The sequence below is a fragment of the Lolium perenne genome, chromosome 5, assembly GCF_019359855.2.
Source record: "Lolium perenne isolate Kyuss_39 chromosome 5, Kyuss_2.0, whole genome shotgun sequence".
NCBI classification, from domain to species: domain Eukaryota; kingdom Viridiplantae; phylum Streptophyta; class Magnoliopsida; order Poales; family Poaceae; genus Lolium; species Lolium perenne.
Window position 1 is genome coordinate 125,748,966 of NC_067248.2, and position 20,462 is coordinate 125,769,427.

Here is a 20,462-nt window from a genome sequence, read left to right on the forward strand (position 1 = left end):
TGTTCCTTTCTTGGAGGCGTCGTTTTTGGAGAGTCTGTAATTCAGGTGTTGTCTTGGCGGTGGATGTATTGTTGTTGTTAGGCCCAAGATACTGTAGCGGGACTTTTGTTTTTTAGTTTTCTTTTCTTATTTTTGGCTGTGTGCATCCGTAGTGTCATTAGGGTGGTGCGTTGTTGCAGAGGCTGGGTGTAATTGGTATCTTCTTGATATTAATATATTCCCTTTATCGAAAAAACGTACCCACCTACACCTTCCTCCCTAAAGCCATGGACATGTATTGTAGAACTGAAAATGTGGAGACAATAGGCAAGTACGCTCGGAGGTAGACATAGACATTTCTCTCTGAAAACGGGTACCCGGCTATTAGCTAGAGTTGATCACAGATTCATAGTGCGTTACATTGCTGCATGTACATTTATTTTCATCTATCGAACGATTATACCCACTCTTCAACATTGATGTGTGTACTTCTCAACTTTTAAAAATGAGCAAGGGCAACGGCAAGTGGAGAATTTGAGGACACTTTCACAATTGTTGACACCTCATGCATAGTGTAGAAATTTCTATTACGACAAAGCTGGACAGTGCCATTGGTAAAACAAAACAAAATTCTAACTATCATAGTCTAGGCTTGGTTCGGATATTTTGTTGGAACTATAAATTGTTTCTCCATTGAGATATTTAGTGAAATATTCTAAAATACATAGAAACACAATATTAATTTGGTTTAGTTGTAACATTTTCCGTTCTGCGTTTTATTAATTTAAAGTTGGGCTCTGTGAGCCCTTATGTTTATAGAAACACATTATACTGCACCAAAGTGACAAGTGTGTATCTAAATGTGATTATGTCATACTATTATAAAATATTTTGATCGATTCCTAATTAAGTTCATCGAAATGTTTCAACCTAAATTTATTTCAAACTCCTACGGCCAAATATTTCCCTTTTAGGTGTTATATTTGTAAACATCGACACCTCCAGTTATATGATAATGAACTTTACATGGCAATCTTTAACGTGGTTAATGATACTACACATATAATAATCAAAATGTAGTCAATATAGTATGTTAAAATTTGTACACGACAAAATAGTTTAGATTTGATAACATATTAATTTGTAAGAAAATAAAATATTTAGTATAAAATCGTAATATGCTATTTATATTAGCCCATAACCGGCCAATAGCATACCATTGCTAAATGTTGTCCCTCCTCAATTTGTTAGTTGCCATCACAAGGATACGAAACAAACATAGGAGACTAAAAAGGATTGTTTTCATGTTAAGGTGTTGAAATTTATTTCTCTAACCTATAATTTTTGCAATATAAATCAAACAGACATACCATTAGCAAAAAAAAACAAATTTATTTTGGCAAAATTTTGGTGACAAACAGTTCCCATTAATTTATATTGTCGGATTTTCCGTAGACTTAAGGAGTATCAAGTTCTCTTGATGAGGGTTGTAGATTAAAATGAACTTATTTTAGCCACATTTTTGACTTTTTGTTGTTGGGGAATACATATATATGGTGTGTATATCCGTGCAAAGTTTGGGTAAAAAACTCGTAATGTTTTGGCCTTTAACAAAATAAATTTCTAACAAAAATACACATACATTGTGACTATATACTGCCAGAAATTTATCTTTTGTATTAAAATTTTAGGCGTGCAGCCCCATGTATATATATATCTACGTATTTTTTTGGCTGAATTTTTTGAGACCAAAAAGTAGTATTTTCGAATTTAAATAAAAAGGCTCACTGGTGCTCAAAGCACCGATGAGTTTTAGGTACTAAGAGTATCTCCACCGGCGCCCCCGATAGCGGCCCCGATAACATTTTGGGGGCCGGCAGCGAAAATGGGCTCGCACCGGCGCGCCCCAAACGGCGCCGGCCAATTTTGGAGCCCAATAGAATCGCCGGCAACCCCGTGCCGGCCCCTTCGCCAAGGGCGCGAATCGGGCGCGCCGGCACCTCGCGGCACGTCTGAAAACGAGTGTGGGCTCCGCCTGGCATCCAGACACACCATTTTCCCACCTCCTACACACGCCCGAGCCGACTCCCACCCCTCTAGATCGCCACCATCGCCGTCGCCGCCGCGCCCACCCTGCTTGCAATAGACACTGCCGACTGTCTAGGAACCGCCGTCCATCGACACGGCCGTCACCCCCTCGACCGGCAGCCGCTGTTTCGCCCGGAACAGAGCTCGCCGCCACCGCGATAGTATCGCCCCGCCCTTAAGGTGTTCGTCTGATTGCCGCGATGGACAGCAACGACGAGATGATGGTGCAGCTGTTCACGGAGGAGCAGAACGCTCGTGCCGTTCGGGCGGCAACAAAGAATACGGCTTCTGACGAACATGTTGCACGTTCGCCAGCATTTCTTCGTCGTGCCTCGGCGACGCGGCTCAAAGCCAGGCACGAGAAGGAACATCAACCGGCATCGTGAAGCCGGCGCAATGCTGCTTGACGCCGACTACTTCAGCGACGACGCAACTCATTCGCCGAAGGAATTTCGGCGCCGGTTTAGGATGAACAAGGACCTGTTCTTGAAGATTGTCCATGGCGTCAGGGAGTACGACACGTACTTCATGGCCAAGAGAGATTGCACAGGTTTGTGGGGCTTCACCTGAATTCAGAAGTGCACTGCTGCAATGCGCTGTCTTGCATACGGAGCTCCTCCAGATACATCCAATCTATACCCTCTATAATAAAGGAGCTAACGTTTCCGTAGTTTGGTCCGTCGCTTTACGCTTTCATCCGCCACAGAGTACGCCTTCATCCGTTCGTTTTGCGTGGCCTCCTAATCTGCTCTCCCGATTGGAAGTCAAAAACAGGAATCAGTCAGCTACGTGATGAATCATGATACCGTTCCCCTCAGCCAGCCACCGAACCAATACGCGGGCGGGCGTGCTCAACCCAATCTCCTCTGCGCCAAACCACCCTACTAAAATCCAACCCCGTTCCCTCGATCGCCCTCGGTCTGGATTTTGAGCCGAGTCCATGACGAGATCCAACCTGCCTCTGGATTTCTTCAATAAAACCTTCACAGGCGCACGGCCTCCTCTTTGCTTCGCGGCAGTCACCCGCCGACCACCGATTTCAGGTGGCCTTCCAAATAATTATGGCCTCGTTGAGTCGGGAGGGTCCGGTGCGTCTGGGGCCCAGATCCAGTTCCCCGATCGATCCCGTTCGCTGTTGACCATAGTACCGTGGGTGTTGGGCATCCATTGTATTTGCACGGACGAAGAGCTGGGGATCGTCTAAAATTCGGCGACTTCTGCTCAGTCCGGTGCCTGCATGTTGCAGATGAGCCGATCCTCGGCGAGGTGGATGCGGCCGCTGGCCTGTACGTCGGCTCTGTTTCCATTATCCATTAACAGACCTCCGTCTGTTGATCCGTTTCTTTCAGTTGGTGCCCTGCAAAGGAAAGTGCAGATTGTGTCAGCGTTTTAGCGCCTCCTCGCGCACGTATGCAAGAAGGCCACAGGTGCACACATGAAAGAAAGTCACGGCGGCGTCGGCAGTGGCCTCGATAACGAGAGCCATGGCGTCGTTGAGGATGGATGCCCTTCCTACCATGGCCGTCTACGTCGAACCTCGTCGCTAGATGCAGGAACCTCACCACTCCTTGTCCATGAGCGTGATGTTAGCTGGCACAGACGGTTTCCATATAGTTTACGTATACGGGGGCCAATTGCCTGTACCCCGGCCGGTGAAGTTCCACAACAACCTCATCCGTCTGATCTCAACTATCACTGCCATGGTTGAACTATTGAAAGGAAAATACAAAAAGTGGAAGAAAATACCTTTCTGACTACAACTAAGAAACATGTCGACCAATTTTGATTACGTGCGTCTTGACTCCGGCAAGGGTAACATGAGTTTTCACTAATTGTTGTAGTCCTGTTGTCTCGGCAAAAGTGTCAAGCTGAGCAAGACGAACATAACCATGCCATTATTCCATCTCATGACATTAATCCAATTGCTTCAGTTACATCAATTGAGTGAGCAGCTGGCACAAGATAGGTCAGCAAAAGAGTCTCTTCAGCATGTGGCATAACGTACGTAGTGGTTCTCTTTTGTGCACCTTCGAAGGCGGTGGTGGGCGGTGGTTAGCAGATAGAGGAGGACTGCAACCTGGCGCAGCCCGCCTAACCTGAGAGGACCGATCTCCGGAGAAGAAGTCCATTAAAAGGTTTACATTGATTTTTTTTTCTTATTTAGAGGCTTGACGAATTTCTCGTTATAGAAATTTCGGTATTCTGTTTTCGAGATATTGTAGGTGAATTTGAATGAGAAATTTGATTCCTTCCATTAGAAAAAATTGATTATTCTCGAGGTTCTAAAAACATTACTCTAAATAAAAATACCTTCTTGTTGTGATGCAGTTTTTTCCATTTTTGCTCCGTAGCAACGCACGGGTTTTGTCCTAGTGACTACCTATGGATGGCAGAGTCGACATGCACAGAGACTATCTACAAGTTCTGCCGAGCCATCATAGAGGTGTTTGGTAAAGACTATTTAAGAGCACCAAGAGCAGATGATACAGCTCGGATCCTGCACAAGAATCCAGCAAGAGGGTTTTCTGGGATGCTCGGAAGCATTGACTGTATGCATTGGGGCTGGAAGAATTGCCCTTTTTTGCTTGGCAGGGGATCTACAAGGGCCATACTAGTGAGTGCAGTGTCATTCTTGAGGCGGTGGCAGACCATGAGCTTTGGATTTGGCATGCATTTTTTGGCATGGCAGCGCTCTTCGGTGTTTGCCAGGCTAGCTGAGAGACAAGCTCCTGCCGTGAACTTTGAGGTAAACGGCCACGCATACAACAAGGGGTATTATCTAGCTGATGGTATCTACTCGACGTATGCTACATTTGTGAAGACAATTCCCTCTCCATCAAACGAGATGGAAGCCGATTTTACAACATGCCAGGAAGCAGCACGCAAGAATGTTGAGCGTGCTTTTGAGGTGCTTCAGCAGCGTTTCGCCATTGTCAGGTACCCTGCTCTCACTTGGTCTGAGGCACAGATGTGGGAGGTGATGAACGCATGTGTGATCATCCACAATATGATCATTGAGAGCGAGCGCAATGCACCTGTGCAGGATGATCATCCATTTGATTATCAAGGGCCAGGTAGAGCATGTGCTCAAGAATTTGCTGTTTTTCTTCATGTGCACAATGAAATTCAAGATGCAGGTGTCCATGCACAGCTGAAGGCGGATCTAGCTGCGCATTTGTGGGCGAGAAGAGGAGCAGCCAACAATACATGATTTTATTTCTATTTGTTTGCTTGGATGAATAATTTAAGTATTATTTATTTGTTGGATTGTATGAATAATTTAAGTACTATTTATTTGTTGGGTTGGATGAATAATTAAATTCCATTTGTGTGATTGTATGAATAAAATGTGATCGATATATTGTTTCAAAATATTGTAAAAAAAAATTGGGAGCCGCCGTTTGGGAGACGCCGGTGTGGAAACGGCTTCCCCAAATAGAGGATGCACTACAAGAGGACCCTCCCTACAACAACGCATTTATGCGTATCTAAATGCACATATAGGCGTTGCAAGAGAGTTTACCAACGGAAAAAAATGCGTTGCGTTTTTGGGCGTTGCTAGCACACAATGAAACGCATATAGATACGTTGGTAACCAATGGATTAGACGTTGCAAAATAACAACGGAGTTCGGACAACAATTGTATGCGTTGGTAGACAACATAAATGGTTTAACCTTTTATTTCAAAAAAACATATGATTTATATTTAAATATAATATTATGTTATGGACTGTATTGTCGGAGCGCTTCATATATTGCATCACCGAGAGAATATAATTTATGAAAAGAAACACTGCAGCATGAAAAAACACCAAATAGAAATGAATCGAGAGAAGAATCAATTGACATTATATTACTGAAATCATTGTCAAAATACATGCGACTTATCAGAAGACTACACACAACTTACAATCTTGATTCGAAGTATGACATTCTAACCACTATATCTATCCCTACTAGTATTCTGCCTTTAGATATGTTCAACGCTACTAATATATACGAACATAGTAAGTCCTTTCTGATCTTCGGGTCCTGCAACAAAAATATATCCTATTTTAGTATCAAAGTGTCAAAAGCTGGAAGCGTATATTGAATTATACTATTACTTCACAAAACAGGGACAGAATGGATAAAAAATGATCAGTACTCTGGTCCAATGGTATTAACTTCAGGAACGGAACATTTATCAGGAATTCATATGGAAAACTGTTTATTGTCACTTGTCAGCATCCATTTCTCCTCTACAATCATATAACGTCCCAAAGATACATAGTGGTACAGGAATAAAGAACTATAGGATGTACCAAAATTTATATGTCCTTTATTATATGCATATCTAGGTACACGATCCATGACAAAGTTGTACATACAGATATGTTTAACTGCATTCATGAAATGTGTGTTAATATTAACTGAGCCAACTCTTAAATAAAAGTTCATAACTAAGAAGAATTACCACAACAAACAAGTATTGCTTGATAAACATCATAAACTGTTTTTTATGAACTTAGTATATGATTACATACATAGAAAAAGTGTGTCAGGATAAATAAGGGGTGTTGTACAACAATATTTTACTTATCATAATTGTATAGTCAATATGAAGAAATAATTAAACTGGATAGAGATGGATGAAAAGAAATGGTCTATTGCAACGAGACTTCTCCCTGAATTATGCAATGTGGTGTCTATCAAGGATTATGTGTATACCTTCATCAGGTCTGTCGACATTACCCTTCCCTGACGATTCGTGATTTGCCCGTGCTTATTAGTGAGATCAGCCACCCACAGCAAAAGAAGACGGTAACTGCAACTTGCAGATCCTCACCTGGCAGACCCTGCCACACAAGTGATCTTCACAAGGACTGTTCTGAATTTGCGCCACCTCGGAAATGATGTTTCCTATATTATCAAGATCAATTATATGAAATAGTTTAGTTAGCATTAATCCCATCTAGGTAAGCTCCATGACATACATTGTGAGGCGTTATACACTAAGATGATTGAAATAAGTCCAGTTGGTACGTACCATTAATTGGCAGCAACAAACAAAAGCTAGGACTATGAATATTCAAGAAATGGCTCCCTGCATAAAAGAGCTAACAAAAGTACCAAAGAATAAGAATAATATGAGCAATTAAGTTTAGATTCTGCTATGTATTCTTCATTCTTTGAGACAAGTCACACTGGAGCCAACGTATAACATGCAAGGTAGATAAACAATTATGATGAGATGGTTTACAATAGAAAGAGAAAATAGGAACGCTAACCAGTTGTAGATGGACCCCAACAACATTATGAGTTTGTATGGACTGCAAAATTGAAGATTATCTCATAAATCCTCTATAATTTGTTTATCCAAATAAAAACAGAGACATTAATATCTAAATCCTTTAATTAGTGGGAACTGAAACATTAATATCTGAAGCCTTTAATTAGTGGGAACTAAAACATCAGGAATGCTATTCTTTGAAGTGCGACAGGCCTTAATCTGAGAAAAAACACCCAGTCATGTGCATGGAGAGCTTTAAGCAAGGAACATACATACAGTTTCCTGGATTCGACTGCTGAGGCACTGTGGTAGCTCTGTGGTAGCTGTGGCAAGGTGTTGTCATCCTCTCCTTGCACTGCTTTCACGTGACTTTTTAATCCAATCCTCATCGCAAAACCACAGTTCATCTAGCTTCCTCCACGCATTTGGGGATCCTTAGCCTACCAAGGTATTGCCTATACACAACACACTACTGAACGCTAACCCACATGAACTTGGACTAACAAATTACATCACAATGTTTGTGTACATGTATGCAGTATAACTGTTGCAGGATCTGATTGAGCAATGCTGAAGTGAAGCAAAGAATAAATTAAGGCTGACGAAATTTCCACCTCCCCCACCTTGTAAAAGTCTATGAAATGCATTCAGATCACAAGCATGTATCTCACGGTAATATTTCAGATGACTAGAGAGTTTTATTTTAGACCTGGGATGGCTAGAGAATTCAAAACCTTCATATAGGCCACTGATGTTCTCTTCTCAGTTATCCTGCATAGAGAAATTACGTATATATAATCTGAATTCTGAATATGCAAGCAGACTGAGAAAACATGGGGCGTCCAGGCGGAAGTCATAAATATTGTGAAAAATAAATGTAAATGACTCAAACCACATAAAAAATGAACTGTCGGAGACAACAATTATCAGCACATTCCCATCTACTAAACCACGGCAGTTTTCACAAACAGATTTATCGCTAATTCCATTTATCAGAGACAAACTAAAATGGGGAAAGATGGAGTAGCAATAAAATAAAATATCAGATAAATTGTTGGATCTGCAATAAAAAAATAATTGGGGGATGAACTCAGGGCACCTTGAGACGTGCAGAGGAGGTTGTTGGCATTGTAGGGCGACGAGCTCGAGGTCTAGGGAGCGGGGTCGCCGCAGGTCGTCGACAAGGCTGACGGTGGCAGTTGGCATGTTGGAGGTCAACAAGATCGCCGAGACGGGTCACTGGTCGGGGACGACGCCCTCACTGGATCTCATGGATCGACGTGTTGAATGTTTTCTTGTGACGAAGCCACTACAGATCGGAGCTGTGCGTGCTGGTGTGGAGGATCCGACGAAAGAGACTTCGGAAGCGTTGCCTGGTAGGGAGGAGGAGGCGGCGCAGTAGGGTTTCACCTCGGTGGGGAAAAGGATGACTAGCAACTAGTGAGAATAGATCTCGTGATTTCCTTTTCTTATTTTGTTTTGGGTGGGCGCGCGACGGAAAGCAAAAGGAGCGCGACCGTGGGAGCCCGCGCACAACGAAAAATTTCCCTCTAAAACTGAAGGTTTAGCTGCGGACTTTCGCCAGCCTATATAATTCAGAACGGATGAAGCCTGCAACGGTTATTTACGTATCTACGGGAAAAAAATTATACATATATTTAATTCGTTGCAAGATATGTGTTGCTTAAAGGGGGGTTTTCTTGTAGTGATGCAGTGCCGGCGTCCCTGCCGCCGCCTATTTGGAGGCTACCGGTGGAGATGCTCTAAAGTACTAGATAATTCTCATGGACCAACTAGAACCAGGAAACGTGAATGTCGTTTATGACTCACCTAATTATGTTAGCCATGACCCAACGGAGACCGAGTCTACCTTGGTACACAGTATACTATTTACGTGTCATCTAGATCGATGATCGATGCAAATATCTTCATGTGCATCCATGTAGTACAACTGTACCCAAGATGGGGCATGGCTTTGGTTGTGTAAATTCAGAGATTATTAGGTGTCAGGTCAATTACAGTGTTCGTTCGTTGGAGCAATCATGCACATCACCATAGTGAAAAAGTGCGTGAACAAGATATATCGATTCTGTTGCCCGATGTTCCTAGCTAACTAGCTCGACGTACGACGGCGACGTGCAAGATATATAGATCGTCGGTAAATCACGATTTCTCCATGGAGCACCACTGGTCGAGGACCAACGTCCACACGAAGCTTACTACCTGCCAGGTCGGCATCGGTCCCTTGTCTCTTTTACTTTTAGCGAAAATCGATCTCCCCTCCTTTTTTCCTCTTCTTGAAATTGGAAATGGTTCTCCATCCTTCCTTGTCCTTCCCTCCTTGGAGCCACGGGGCGAGGCACGTATGAGCTGCGAACGTCAAATGCTGAACATCGACTGTTTTATATTTCCCTCTCTGAGAAAGGATCTCGTCAAAGCATGATGGATGACCGCGCTGATGGCTAACCGGTCCAAGCACGGAAGCGAAGCAAAGCAAAACAAAACCCTGTCATTTCCTCGATTTTCATGATATACACAGTACTGGGACATCTATTTGTAGTTAATCAGCAAATAGATTTCGAAAAGGCGTATGATAAGGTTAAATGGTCTTTTCTTCAACAAGCCTTACGTATGAAGGGTTTCCCGCCAAAGTGGTGTGAATGGGTTGCACGCTTTGTTCAGGGAGGGAGTGTAGGTATTAAAGTCAATGACGATATTGGACACTATTTTCAAACCTTGAAGGGCCTTCGGCAGGGTGACCCTATGTCACCTATTTTGTTCAATATCGTGGCTGACATGTTGGCCGTTCTCATAGCTAGAGCTAAAGAGGACGGTCAAATCAGAGGGTTGGTACCTCACCTTGTGGAGGGTGGGATATCGGTTCTTCAATACGCGGATGACACTATTTTATTTATGGAACATGACTTAGAAAAATCCATAAACATGAAGTTAATTCTTTCTTTCTTTGAACAATTATCCGGTTTAAAGATAAACTATCATAAGAGCGAAATTTATTGCTTTGGTAAGGCTAAGGAGGTAGAGCATGATTATCGAACAATATTTGGTTGTGAGGTAGGGTCTTTACCTTTTAAATATCTCGGCATACCCATCCATTATCGGAGGTTGCTGAATAAAGAATGGAAGCCTGTCGAGGATCGCTTCGAGAGGAAGCTGGCGTCATGGTTAGGAAAGATGCTTTCCTATGGTGACCGCCTTGTCCTGATTAATTCTGTTCTAACTAGCCTTCCGATGTTCCTTTTATCTTTTTTTGAGATACCCAAAGGGGTAAGAAAAAGATTGGATTTCTATAGGTCTCGCTTTTTCTGGCAAAGTGATGACATAAAAAAGAAATATAGATTAACTAAATGGAACATTATTTGTAGACCGAAAGATCAAGGGGGTCTTGGTATTGAGGTACTCGACATAAAGAATAGATGTTTACTTAGCAAATGGTTATTTAAACTTCTTTCTGAAAAAGGCGTGTGGCAGGAGCTGCTGCAAAAAAAGTACCTACGAGGTAAAACGCTCTCACAAGTGCAAGCCAAACCCGCCGACTCTCCTTTTTGGAAGGGGGTTATGGGGGTGAAAGATGAATTCTTTCATCGAGGATCATTTATCGTAGGAGATGGTAACAGTACTCGATTTTGGGAAGATGTTTGGCTAGGTGATACTCCTCTTTCTGAACAATATCCATCTCTATATAATATTACTCGATCTAAGAATGTCTTAGTATCAAACGTTATGTCTTATGCACCTCTGAATATAGGATTTACTCGTGCACTCACACATGATAAATGGGAGACTTGGATTGTTTTAGTCCGTAGACTTATGGATGTATCTCTTAGTAATGAACCGGATAAGTTCAAATGGCGCTTAAACACTTCTGGGATTTTTTCGGTAAAGTCCATGTATGCCGATTTCTTGAATGGGCATACAGTTTTCCTGAAAAAATATATTTGGAGGATAAAGGTACCAATGAAGATTAAGATTTTCATGTGGTTCTTGTATAAGAAGGTGTTATTAACCAAGGATAACCTTGCAAAAAGACGGTGGAATGGGTGTACGGATTGTGTTTTTTGTGGATCTAAAGAAACAATTGATCATTTGTTTATTTCCTGTTCGTTCTCTCGTCTTGTTTGGAGGGTGGTTCATTTCACTTTTAATATTCCTCCCCCCGCTAATATTACTAACCTGTTTGGCAATTGGTTAAATGGGATTGGTAAAAAAACTAAGGCGCTCGTTCGAGTAGGGGTTTGTGCTTTAGTTTGGGCGATCTGGAATTGCCGTAATGATGTTGTTTTTAACAGGGTTTCAAAACCAAACTTCTTACAGGTTATCCATAGGGCTGCTTCATCAATTCACATGTGGTCCTACCTTCTTCCCACGGAGCAGCGGGAACCTTTGGATACTGGATGCAATCGGCTGATGGCGGTTGTACGGGCTATCTTCAGCCAGGGTGGTTGGCTGCATACTAAACGTATCCATGATGCATAAGCGAGCCATGTTTTTCTTATTTCGTTGGCTGATCTTTATATCAACCCTTGGTGATCCATAAGTTGTAAACCTTGATATTTGATACTCGTGTTGCTATTAATAAGTGAAAAGCCGTGTGCATCGTTTCGATGCAGAGGCTGGGGCTATGCTCCCATTTCTAAAAAAAAGTTAATCAGCAAATGAAAACTGTTGTTGATCTGTGAGATGGGCAACAGCTAAAATGTGATTTTAGGAGAATTTTTACACCACAAATGATGAAAATGTGGCTTGAGTTAGTAGAAATTGCTCACACTATTACTTTTTCTGTAGAAGAGGATCAACCTAGCTATTTGGAAATATGAATCAAAAGGTGTTTACTCCTCTAAATCTCTTTATGCAATAATTAATTTTAGAGGGATCCAACCAGTCTTTCTGCCTTCTGGTTGGGAGCTAAAAATCCCACCTAGGGTGCAGATCTTCCTCTGGCTTATTCAAAAATCTTTGGTTTGTGAGCTTAGACATAGGGGTATTCAAAAATCTTTGGTTTGTGAGCTTTGTAGTGAACTGGAATCTATTAAACACCTGTTATTTGACTGCTTAGTATCTAGATTGCTTTGGGTTGTGGTGCGAGAGATCTTTGAAATATAAATTGTTGATTATTTATCCCTTACATCCAAATGGCTTTGCAATAAGAGGTTTGAGCAGTTTAATATTGTTTCATATGCTGTTATGTGGTGCATTTGGAACAATAGGAACCATTTGGTGTTTAATAGAAAAACTTGGATTTCTATGAAACAGGTGTGGGGTTTGCTCCTATCATACCTAAGGATTTGGCATATTCCTTTCAAATCCCTGGAGTGGGATCTGGTGGAAAATTTCAAAAGCGCCCTGGTGAGAAAACTGAAGATGATGCTGTCGCTGATGCCGGACTGAAGTGCACTTCCTTTGATTGGATCTCGACTTGGAAATCTTCTACGACTTCTCTCCACCAGAGGCGCGCCTCCGAAGCTTACCTGCTGAAGCACCCAGAGGAATCTGACAACATTCATGTGGTGATCTGATAGCTTGTTCCCTGGCGTGAGGCGGCTGTGCTTTAGCTTGCATATATCGTAGAGGTGCTTCGCTGTTTCGAAGTCGGTTTAGCTGGTTTTAAGGAACCGTTGGTTTATGTGTTTTGTATGTTATTTACTCCTGGATCGTTTCAGGTGCTTAAGATCCCAGACTAGCTGGTGGGCTAGATCCTTTTCCTTTCCTTATCGTTAAAACGTTGTTATGTTTCATTTTCAATGAGAATGGAGCTGGGAAGCGCTCCCTGTTAGTCTAAAATTTTTTTTCATGATATAATCTCAAATGACATTCTCCCGTGTAGGGACTTCATGTGCATAAAATCATTCAGTTTCGTTGCATACCAATACGGCTAAAACTTCTAGAACATAATGAAACTGAATGAAAAATGTGGCTGTACGAATCGCCAAGCACGAAACATGCACCGGACCTCCCACACGTGGAACAATGGCCATGTTCGGCTCTCCTCGGAATTAGTCTGCCACTAGGCACTAAGAGCATCTTCAGCCGTACCCGAGGAGGCTCCCGGCAGCCCCTTTTATTCATCCGAACAGTAAAATGGTTTAGTTGCGTTTTCGGTTCCTCGTTTTTGTTCGGATTTAGACTTTATCCATCCGGTGAGTCCAGGTCATCCTCGGCTCTCCGGGACGCTCGGGAAGTCCAGAAGGAAATAAAAACGCGGGAAACGTCGAGGAAAATTCTCGCGCACCTGGTGGCCCCGACTTATCGGCGAGAAAGGCCGATCGTCGTCCTCGTCGCATTGTCTTCCGCGCTGTAAAAGCCTGCCGCCGGTCAGCCTTCGCCGGATGCGTAGTTTCCACGCGGCGAGTTAATATCGTCGCCTCGAATTCACGCGCGGCTCCCTCTATTTATCGCGGAACTACCGTATTCACGCCGTCTCCCTTCTCTCCCCAGCCCAGTCTTCTCTCCCCAATCCTCCTCGAGCGAGCAATGGCGGGCTACGACGACGGCGCGGCGAACAACAGCTTCGGCCGGAGTTCCCTACACCAGTGGGAGGCAAGACTACTCCACATGGTGGGCTACCCGGCGCCGCCGGACTTCCGGGCACCAGGAGGATGGCGCCTAAGCGCGGAGGGCGTCCCGATCCCGCCGCCACCAGTGGGAGGCGACGCCCTCGACGCCGAGATCGACGCCATCCTCGTCACCCTCAGCGGCGAGCAGCGTGCCGCGGAGCGCTTCTTCCCCGACAACTATGTCACGTGGAACGAGTTCTTCCGCCGCAGGTACGAACGAGAACTCGCGGCGTACGACGGTCCTCCCCTCCTCCCGCGCGCAACAACGCCGCCCCGCCGCCGCTGGTGGAGCGCATCGCGCCGCAACCTCGAGAATGTGCTCGCGCACATCAAGGGCGGCAACTACCCCGTCCTGGGGATGCCTTCGCCGGCGGTGCCTTCCGTGTCGTGCCGACACGGAAGCTCCTGGATGCCACGGCGCATGGTGTCGTTGTCCTCGCCGGGGTCGGCGTCAAGGTCTACGATGCGCAGCTGCAGATCCGCTCCTCCAGCAGAGACGCCGAGGACAATGGTGAAGACGGAGCCGGCGTCGCTACCGCCGACCAGAGGGCGCAGCAGCGGCGCCCTCTTCATCCGCGAGGGGGCGCGCACCTCGTTGTCACCGGCGCGCGGGAGGAAGAGGAAGCCGAAGAAGGAGGACGCAGCGGCTGCTGTTGCGTCTGACCTCGCCGCCAAGGAGGTCGCACGGGCCGAGGAGGTGGCGGTCCGCGAGGCGATCGCGAGGTCGCTCAACGATCTCGTCCCCGCCGACAATTCCCTCCCCATGGACGCGGCCCTCGCCTGGTCCAGGCTGGACTGGGAGAGGGAGGAGGTGGAGCAGCAGCGGCAGCTGCTGGACCTAACCGCCGTGAGGCGCCGCACCGCCGCGGCCACACAACCCGCCAGAGGCGTGATGACCCACAAGTATAGGGGGTGTATCGTAGTATTTTCGATAAGTAAGAATATCGATCCCAACGAGGAGCAGAAGGTGTTGACAAGCAGTTTCGATGAAGGATTCACTGTAAATGCTCACAGACAAGTATTCAGGGGGTTTAGATGTAACAGTTGAATAAAGTACGAGTAAGTAAAGTGCGAGAGTAACAATTGCAGCGAATGGCCCAATCCTTTTTAGCACAAAGGACAAGCCGGTTTGTTTACTTATAATGACCAAACGTTCTCGAGGACACACAGGATTTTAGTCTAGTGCTTTCGCTACATACGGCTAAATAATCTTCATTGTTATGATAAGTGTTGTGTGGGTGAACCTATGCTAATGTACCGCCCTTCCTAGGACTAATACATACTTGTGATTATACCCCTTGCAAGCATCCGCAACTACAAGAAAGTAATTAAGATAAATCTAACCACAGCCTTAAACTCTGAGATCCTGCGATCCCTCCTGCATCGATATACCAACGGGGGTTTAGGTTTCTGTCACTCCGGCAACCCCACAATTAACAAACGAATACAAGATGCATTCCCCTAGGCCCATAAATGGTGAAGTGTCATGTAGTCGACGTTCACATGACACCACTAGAAGAATAACACCACAACTTAAATATCATACCATTGAATATTACTCAACCATAGTTCACTACTAGCATTTAGACTTCACCCATGTCCTCAAGAACTAAACGAACTACTCACGAGACATCATATGGAACATGATCAGAGGTGATATGATGATGAATAACAATCTGAACATAAACTTGGTTCAATGGTTTCACTCAATAGCATCAACAACAAGTAGAGATCGATACCGGGAGAGTTTCCCCTATCAAACAATCAAGATCAAATCCAAATTGCTACGGCGGTGACGGTGTCCAGCGGTGGAGACGGCAGTGATGATGGTGGAGATGATGATGATGGTGATGGAGATGATGTCCAGCTCGATGACGGTGACGATGGCGTCGATTTTCCCCTCCCGGAGGGAATTTCCCCGGCGGATTCCTGCCCGCCGGAGAGCTCTTTTCTCTCTGGTGTTCTCCGCCCCGCAGAGGCGGCTGTAACTCTTCGCGAGGTACCCTCTGTGGCTTAGGTTTTCGGGACGAAGGATTTCGCGAAGAAAAGGAGGCGAAAGGGGTCGTGGGCCCCCCAAACCACATGGCGGCGCGGCCAGGCCATGGGCCGCGCCGCCCTAGGGTGTGGGCCCACCCTGGGTCCTCCTGGCTCCTCCTTCTGGCTTCCTTCGTCATCTTGAAAAATAGGATTTTTGGTATAATTTCCTTTCACAGTTGATCTTCCGAAATATTGCGTTCTGACGGTGCTTTTTCCAGCAGAATCCTGGCTCCGGTGCTTGATCCTCCAATAATGATGAAACATGCAAAATAGATGAAATAACATAAGTATTGTGTCCCAATATGAAATATATCAATGAATAACAGCAAATTATGATATAAAATAGTGATGCAAATTGGACGTATCAACCCCCCCCCCCCAAGCTTAGACTTCGCTTGTCCCCAAGCGAAACTGAGCTCGATAAATAGGCCCACATGTTTATGGAGTGAAGAGTCGATAAATAAAATACGGACAAGAAGCATCATATTCATTCGCACAAGATATTATAGTAGTCAACTTCCTCATATAACTCAACTTGAAACAAGTATAAGGTAATCACAAGTAAAGGTGCATAAGAAATCATAATTGGTGATGGCAAACTTCGTTCTTGGTCAGAGAACAATTAACAGATTATATTTATCTCATTGAGCAGCGCTCTCATGTTAAAGTTTATAAGGCACACCTTGCATACTCAATCATAATGGTCTTTTCATGATCATTGATAACTTGAAAAGCTATATTCATTCAGATAAAACTTGTACTAAACAAGGAAGAATAAAAGACATGATGAAGCAAATCACAATATAATGGTTTGATCACAACTACTCAAATGCTTGCTTGAGATGGAGGGAAATAGGTTTACTGACTCAACATAAAGTAAAAGACAGGCCCTTCGCAGAGGGAAGCAGGGATTAAATCATGTGCTAGAGCTTTTTCAGTTTTGCAATCATATAAAGAGAATAAAAGTAACATTTTGAGAGGTGTTTGTTGTTGTCAACGACTGGTAGCGGGTACTCTAACCCCCTTGCCAGACAACCTCCTAAGAGCGGCTCCCATATTATTTTCATTTTGTGTGGCACTCCTTCCAACCTTTCTTTCACAAACCATGGCTAACCGAATCCTCGGGTGCCTGCCAACAATCTCATACCATGAAGGAGTGCCTTTTTATTTTAGTTTTATTATGATGATGACACTCCCCCCAACCTTTGCTTACACAAGCCATGGCTAACCGAATCCTTCGGGTGCCGTCCAACAATCACATACCATGGAGGAGTGTCTATTTTTGTTAATTAAATTGGGACTGGGAATCCCATTGCCAGCTCTTTTTGCAAAATTATTGGATAAGCGGATGAAGCCACTAGTCCATTGGTGAAAGTTGCCCAACAAGATTGAAAGATAAAACACCACATACTTCCTCATGAGCTATGAAACATTGACACAAATAAGAAATACTAAGTTTTGAATTGTTTAAAGGTAGCACATGAAGTATTTACTTGGAATGGCAGAAAATACCATGTAATAGGTAGGTATGGTGGACACAAATGACATAGGTTTGGCTAAGGTTTGGATGCACGAGAAGTATTCCCTCTCAGTACATGTCTTTGGCTAGCAAGGTTAATTAGCAAGCATAAGAGTCGAGGGAAACAAACAAATATACATGTGATAGAAACAATCATACATCTTCCTTGTAAGCACAAACAGTTTTAACTTCAGAATAAAAAGCTATGAGCTAACAAGAAAGACAATGAAACATCTACATGAATTTCTCTTTTCTACTTAAACCTCAAAGTGTTGTTGCTATTGACCAATGCTAAGTTTGCCAAAACCAAATAGATTTATTCAATGCTCCCAAAGTGATACCAATACTAACAACAAGGTAAATCATATGATAGAGATTGCAAACTAAAATAAGATGTGCAATATGTAAATGATAAAACTTCTCATTAATATTCCATAACGATAACTCACACCAAGGGATACATAGATAACCAACTAAAGGAGAGATACTTCCAAACGCAACCCATCTTATATGATAACTTCCCTACTCATGATATGACACTACTTGACAATAAAAGTAAAAGGTAGTGATAATGTGATACCGCGGCACTCCCCCAAGCTTGGAACAAACCAAGGGGATGCCAATACCGATGATGAATTACTCCTTCGGCGATGGTGGTGAAGAATTCCTGACAAGCTTCTCAATAAGCTCCTGAAGCTCATCAATCCTGTATATGAGATTGCGAATCATCTCTGAATTGTGCTCGACGCGGTTAAGGAATCTGTCCGACGGCGAGTCCCAGCTCTTGGAGTTATTTCCCCACTCTTCAGCCTCAGGCTCCTTTTCTCTGCGGTGTTAGAACGATCTATATCCCACTTGGCTAGGCAATGCTGCCTTTGGAGTCCCTTCAATTTGATTATTGACAATTAGATTGTGGAAGGGATGGTGAATGCACGATAGAGATGTTTTTCGAAGCTAGGTAATGACGTGGAACCCTCCTCCAAAGGCGAATTCTTGCGCTCTTGTTTGCACTAAAAGGGTTGTCCACCACCTTGATGCTTGCGATGGTAGCACGCGGGTGTGCGCGCGAATCTTCCTCCCCCTCTTCTTCATCCTCTTCCTTGACGTCCTTGTCTTCCTCTTTCCACCCAAGATCTCGATCATCTTCATCCGGAAACTCCTTGCCCTTGTTCTTGGAGACCATGGTGCTTCTAGACCGAAAACAGATCCCGCGTAAACAGCTCGAAACAAAACACGTCGAGAACACGATATACGGACCTCCAGGGGTCCGGGGGATTATATAGCAAAAATTTCTTGACAAAAGGAAAGTACCGAGATCGAACTGTAGTCGGAAAGGGGCGACGGGCGGCCAGACCATAGGCCGGCGCGGGCCCAGTGTCAGCCGCGCCGCCTCTATGGTGGCACCCCTCGTGCGTCCTTTCCACTCCGTTTCGAACTCGTAATTTTACATATGTTCCATAAACAGCGAAAAGAGTGGTCGGAAAGTAATTTGCGTACTTTACATTACCAAGCATCGTTACCTATTCAAAGTCGAGTTCGCGGATCGTCAATTTGCCCTTTGATGAAAGCCTCCGGTGTTTCCACTTGAATAATATCAACATCAACATTATAGGAATCACCCCGAGATATAATGCTTGAGTCTTTGTCCATTCACCACTTGCGTAGCATTGCCTTGGAGAGAGCTAATTTTGATTGCTCCTGAACGATACACCTCCTCGACAACATATGGTCCTTCCCATTTCGAGAGTAATTTCCCCGCAAAGAATCTCGAGACGAGACCGATACAATAGGACTTTATCCCCAATATTAAATTCTCTTTTGATAATCCTCCTATCATGCCATTTTTTAACTTTCTCTTTAAAGAGTTTAGCATTTTCATAAGCTTCACTTCTCCATTCATCTAGAGAACTTAATTGCAGCAACCTCTTATCACCGGCAAGTATAGGATCTTTATTTAATTCTCTAACAGCCCAATAAGCTTTGTGCTCTAGTTCTAAAGGTAAATGACAAGCTTTCCCATAAACCATTTTATAAGGTGACATTCCCATGGGATTTTTGTAAGCAGTTCTATAAGCCCAAAGTGCATCCTTCAATTTACTAGCCCAATTCTTTCTAGTTTTATTAACGGTCTTTCCCAAAATAGATTTAATCTCTCTATTTGATAATTCTACTTGACCACTAGTTTGAGGATGATAAGCGGAAGCAATTCTATGATTAATACCATACTTAGCAAGAGTTTTTCTAAAACCTCCATGAATAAAATGAGAACCTCCATCAGTCATAATATATCTAGGTACTCCAAATCTAGGAAAAATAATATCTAAAAGCATTCTTAAAGAGGTCTCACCATCAGCACTTTTTGTAGGTATAGCTTCCACCCATTTAGTAACATAATCAACAACAACAAGTATATGAGTGTTACCTTCTGAAGACGAAAAAGGTCCCATGAAGTCAAATCCCCAACAATCAAACGGTTCAATAACAAGAGTATAATTCATAGGAATTTCATTACGTCTGGAGATATTACCAACCCTTTGGCATTCATCACAAGATAAAATAAATTTCCTCGCATCCTTGAAGAGAGTTGGCCAATAAAAACCTGATTGTAGAACCTTTTGCGCGGTTCTTTCTCCGGCGTGATGTCCTCCATAAGCACTACCATGACATTTACTCAATATCTCTTGTTGTTCATATTCGGGAACACATCTTCGCATAATACCATCCACTCCTTCTTTATATAAGTGTGGGTCATCCCAGAAATAATGCCTCAAGTCATAAAAGAACTTCCTCCTTTGCTGAGCTGAAAAGGTTGGAGGCAAGTACTTGGAAACAATAAAGTTAGCATAATCAGCATACCAAGGACTGTCTCGCGAGCTCACCTTTATTACAGCCAATTGTTCATTTGGAAAACTATCATTAACAGGAACAGGATCATAAGCAATATTTTCCAATCTAGACAAATTATCAAAGCAACAGGATTATCAAGACCTTTCC

At 43.6% G+C, this 20,462-nt stretch overlaps 1 protein-coding gene across 5 annotated transcripts; it reads right to left on the minus strand.

Annotated features, from left to right (window-relative positions):
- Nucleotides 1-5,890: 5,890 nt before the first annotated feature.
- LOC127299841 (uncharacterized) lies at nucleotides 5,891-8,775 on the minus strand. Of its 5 annotated transcripts, XM_051329880.1 has the most exons (6): nucleotides 8,440-8,775; nucleotides 7,613-8,111; nucleotides 7,339-7,380; nucleotides 7,098-7,167; nucleotides 6,897-6,970; nucleotides 5,891-6,100 (listed from the first exon to the last, which is right to left on the minus strand). In XM_051329880.1, the coding sequence occupies exons 2-6, from the start codon at nucleotides 7,745-7,747 to the stop codon at nucleotides 5,975-5,977; spliced, it is 447 nt and encodes a 148-aa protein (XP_051185840.1). In that variant the 5' UTR covers nucleotides 7,748-8,111; nucleotides 8,440-8,775; the 3' UTR covers nucleotides 5,891-5,974. The 5 variants fall into 5 exon arrangements, 1 of the variants encoding a protein (XP_051185840.1); XR_007850736.1 differs by having other exon boundaries at nucleotides 6,779-7,380; XR_011744955.1 differs by having other exon boundaries at nucleotides 6,779-7,167; nucleotides 7,339-8,111.
- Between the last annotated feature and the right edge of the window lie 11,687 nt (nucleotides 8,776-20,462).